The following is a 3,870-nucleotide window of genomic DNA, read 5'->3' on the forward strand; positions in this document are numbered from 1 at the left end:
AAGAAGAAGAAGAAGAAAAAAAAAAAAGAACAAAGTTGGGAAGGTGTGTCTTAACTGATACTTCAACTAAAATCATTTTCCATACTTACGAAAGTTCTTATCCAAAAAATAGGTATACTATCTGATTCATTTTGCTTCCCCACAAGTATTCTTCACCAAGTCAACTTTGTACACTTGTTGAACCATAAACCATCTCTTTCACTTTAAGTAGGGAAAAAGAAGTTGTTGAGTCAAGCCCCAAACCATACAGGGCACCAGAATGGTCAAAAGTTCAGAGTCCTGGGTGGAGCTTCTCTTTTTTTTTTTTTTTTTTTCAGGTTCATTATTTATTAGTGATAAGAAGTGTCATAAAAAAATGGAGAAAGAGGGGAAAAGAGAGAGGGCCTTCAAGTCCTATAGATATTGGGATGGGTATCCGGAATCCGGAATACCTAACAGTATGACTATTATGATCCACGGTCCACCCAAAAAACTGGCTACACAATGGGTTACCTTCCGCTTGGGTTCAAATTGATTCAGCCCGTAATGAAAGGCAATTTCCTGCTCGAGTCTCCTATATCAGAGACCTCAACTGCTGGATCCCAAAACCCCAACTGCCGGATCCCAAAACCCCAACTGCCAATCAGCTCTGCATGTGGCTTTCAATACAAGCTTTCATCTTTCCCACATAAAATCCCCTCTTTTTCTAGATAGTGGAGGAGAACAAGCATAGCTAAGCAAGCAGACCCTGTTCATTAACAAGACATGTAAAATATGTAATTTAACCACAAACCTCTCTTATGTCTCTCTTTTTCTCTCTATATTGATCATATCATTTCTGCCTTTTGCAGGGGGAATAGGGCTCTGTAGATCTGATAACCTCAGCTGTTGATCTCTTTCCATTCATATGCTGAGCTCTTTGCCTCTCTCTCTCCCTCTCTCTCTTCTGGTAAGGAACAAAAATGGGTATTTTGTTTTCTTGAATGAATACAGCAGGACCAGAGGGTGGGGTTGCAGGACAGGGTGGGGCTGGTCTGAGTCGCAGGGCAGCGACAGGGTGAGGATGGGTGAGGGCAGGGTCGAGGGGCTTGGGGAGGGGGGAAGGGGGGGGGGGATTGCCTTTTCCTATTTAAAGAAGGTCATTAGAAAAAAAAATGGATTAAATAATGGAAAAATAAAAAAATATAGCAAATAATATAAAATAAATAATGGAGGAGAGATTATGAGAACTAGTTAGAAGAGTGATTCGGGTATTCTAAAGTGCCAGGGGAGTAGATGTGGAAGCTCGCTTTTTTTTTTTTTTTGGGGGGGGGGGAGAGAATCAGATTTGGAATTTGAGTAGGGGAGTTTTGAGTAAATGTAGTATAGGGGAGTGTGAGAAGTTTTCCCTTAAAATAATTCTGCTCTCCTGAGACCATTAACAATACCTATAAAAGAAGCACAAAAACTAGTATGGTAATTTGAGATTCACTCAATAAGACTTGACATGAGTATAAGTATCAGGGAAAAAAAAGGTTAAGATTTGACAAAGATGAGTTCTTTCCAAAGAAGAACCGAAATGGAGAAAAAAATACTTGACTTACCACAGCCTGAGTAATTCAGCAACTTACAGTTACTGCTAAAATCCACCATATAATATACCTGAAATTGAATTAGTAAAAAAAAAGTTTCGTTAAGAAGCATAGTCAAGAAAACCCAGTAAAAAGATTAAGATATATTGTAATAGAAGCCTCCCTAATTTATGTATGCAGGTGGACATTCGCCTGCATACCTGCATCTGGTAGAAATGCATACAATCTTTTCTTTCTAGTGAATAAAAAAACTATATACTTTTTCGGAAATAAAAATGAAAAAACCAGAGTAAGATTAAGCATTATCATGGAACTGACAAGGACTACTATTACAACACTCAAAAGATCTATCCAAGAAAGCCAAAAGTTTGAAACTACTTCCCAACTCTACTGAGAGAGCATTCATAGTTTAGACCTGCCACCACGGGCATTCCTGTGACGTAGGTGCTACTTACAAGTTCATAGTCATAGCATTTCCAGCTTTAAGACAAGACGATGAGTCAGGGAAGGCTGGCATCAAACCCAACAATAGAGAGTATCGGATTTCGGAATAAATCGGTTACTTGCAGCTAGGGAGGAAATCATCGTTCAGTCAGTGAGTCAGCAGATCAAATCTCGAATCATCTTATTCCCCAAAGGCACCCAGAAAGAAGATGGATGCGTGTGCTAACGCACAACAGATGGGTGTGCTAGCACGAAGACTTTGCTTGTTGGATGCTGGGCTAGCAGATAGAATAAGTTCTGAGACGGAAAAGGCAATAGAGCATCAGGGATCGATACCAGATTTGGATTGAGGTCCCTGAAATGTATTCCTCTGAATCAATGAAGGGATTGATTGGATTGGAAAGGATTGAATGAAGAGGTATTCGAATTTATAAAAAACCCTAATCCCTCATTCTCGATGAATAGTGTCAAGCCTGTTGGTCCTAGAGCACTGATTTCTAAATCAAGAAGCTGGTTCTACATAGAAGAGCCAAGCTTCCCGGAACTACCTTTTTACAATATTATTTACTCCATGAAAACATTGCAATAATATGTCATCCAAAAAACGATGTGTTCTGGGATGTCTGGATGTAATGGCACAATGTCCAAGCCACTCCAATGGAGACACCGATTCAACCATCCTCTTTTTCACTGTGAACCAGTTGACTTCATGACCTTAAGAAAATGGAAGTTGTATACCATAGCAAATTCACAAGTTATTGCAGACTGCAGTATAAAACACAAAAGATGTTTTAAAGAATATCTGTCAAATGTTTTTCAAAGACAAGTTGCATACTGTTCACGTACTTTTTTTCCATATTTTTGCACATGTTCAATTATGGATATGTATTTTCATTTTTGAAAAATTAATAATTGACATAGATCATTTATTAAGTAGCTTATATTTTAAGGAGAACAGATATTACCACAGCCTGTGGTTTTAGGATCCGTTCACTGGGTAATGGCTTTTCTCCAATAAGTACTCTACTGATTTAGCCATTCTGAGCTTTGTATGGATAGGTTCGCATCTAGATTAGCTATGCACCAATTTTCAGAGCCAAACTCAATCATTTGCTCCTCCAGTTATTGGTATTCTCCCCTTGTATTTGCAGTGGGTCCAAAAGTTACAGAAAAGGTTGACTCTGTCAAGCTTTCCTGAAGCTTTATTTCTTTCTTTTTTTTTTTTTTTGGGAGAAGGCTTTATTTCTTTCAAGATGATAATCAGAGGGTGATGTGGACAATAGATCCACAATTTTTACTGCAAGCTGCACTACTATTGGGAGAAAAAGCCCAAGGCCAGAGCGTATTAAACAAGACAAGAAGGGATCTTTCCCCCCATTCAATATATGCTAAATTACATTTTCCAATGACCATAAAAAATGTATTCCCAAAAGTATCAAAAACATGTTTTTCCTGCTCCCAAATTTACTATTTTATATGCTCGGGAAATTATTTGATAATTTCAATGAGAAACAACAGAAAACAGACACCCTCCTCCAGCGCCTAACATACTGCTCTTTTCCTTTCTCTCCCCCCCCCCCCTCCCTCCCTCTCCTTTTTATTCAGTGACTTCTAATGTTTTAATATCCTGAAGCAACAGAACTTAAATGACAATGAGACACTTAGGCTAAACTTGTAATCATCGCACTATGTTTTCCAGAACAAGTGAAATGACCACAACATAGTAAATTTGAAAATAAGCCTGTAGAGATCACCTTATTATCTATTCCACGAAATGAAGTTGTATAAGGGTTTTCATCATCCACTTCATTAGTATGGTTATAAACTACATCCAAAATAACCTGCAGGAAGTGAAAAGATCACTAGTTCAGGAAGA

General features: G+C 38.3%; 1 protein-coding gene across 1 annotated transcript in view; it reads right to left on the reverse strand.

Annotated features, from left to right (window-relative positions):
- The window catches only part of LOC122063331 (isoamylase 3, chloroplastic), a 52,582-nt gene that overhangs the window by 24,264 nt on the left and 24,448 nt on the right, over window positions 1–3,870 (reverse strand). The window contains exons 8-9 of the mRNA XM_042627052.1: window positions 3,749–3,835; window positions 1,563–1,620 (exon numbers count right to left, since the gene is read on the reverse strand). Of these exons, the coding sequence (XP_042482986.1) occupies window positions 1,563–1,620; window positions 3,749–3,835 (145 nt within the window). The remainder of the gene's footprint in view (window positions 1–1,562; window positions 1,621–3,748; window positions 3,836–3,870) is intronic.

The sequence above is a fragment of the Macadamia integrifolia genome, chromosome 2 (assembly GCF_013358625.1).
Source record: "Macadamia integrifolia cultivar HAES 741 chromosome 2, SCU_Mint_v3, whole genome shotgun sequence".
Lineage (NCBI taxonomy): Eukaryota > Viridiplantae > Streptophyta > Magnoliopsida > Proteales > Proteaceae > Macadamia > Macadamia integrifolia.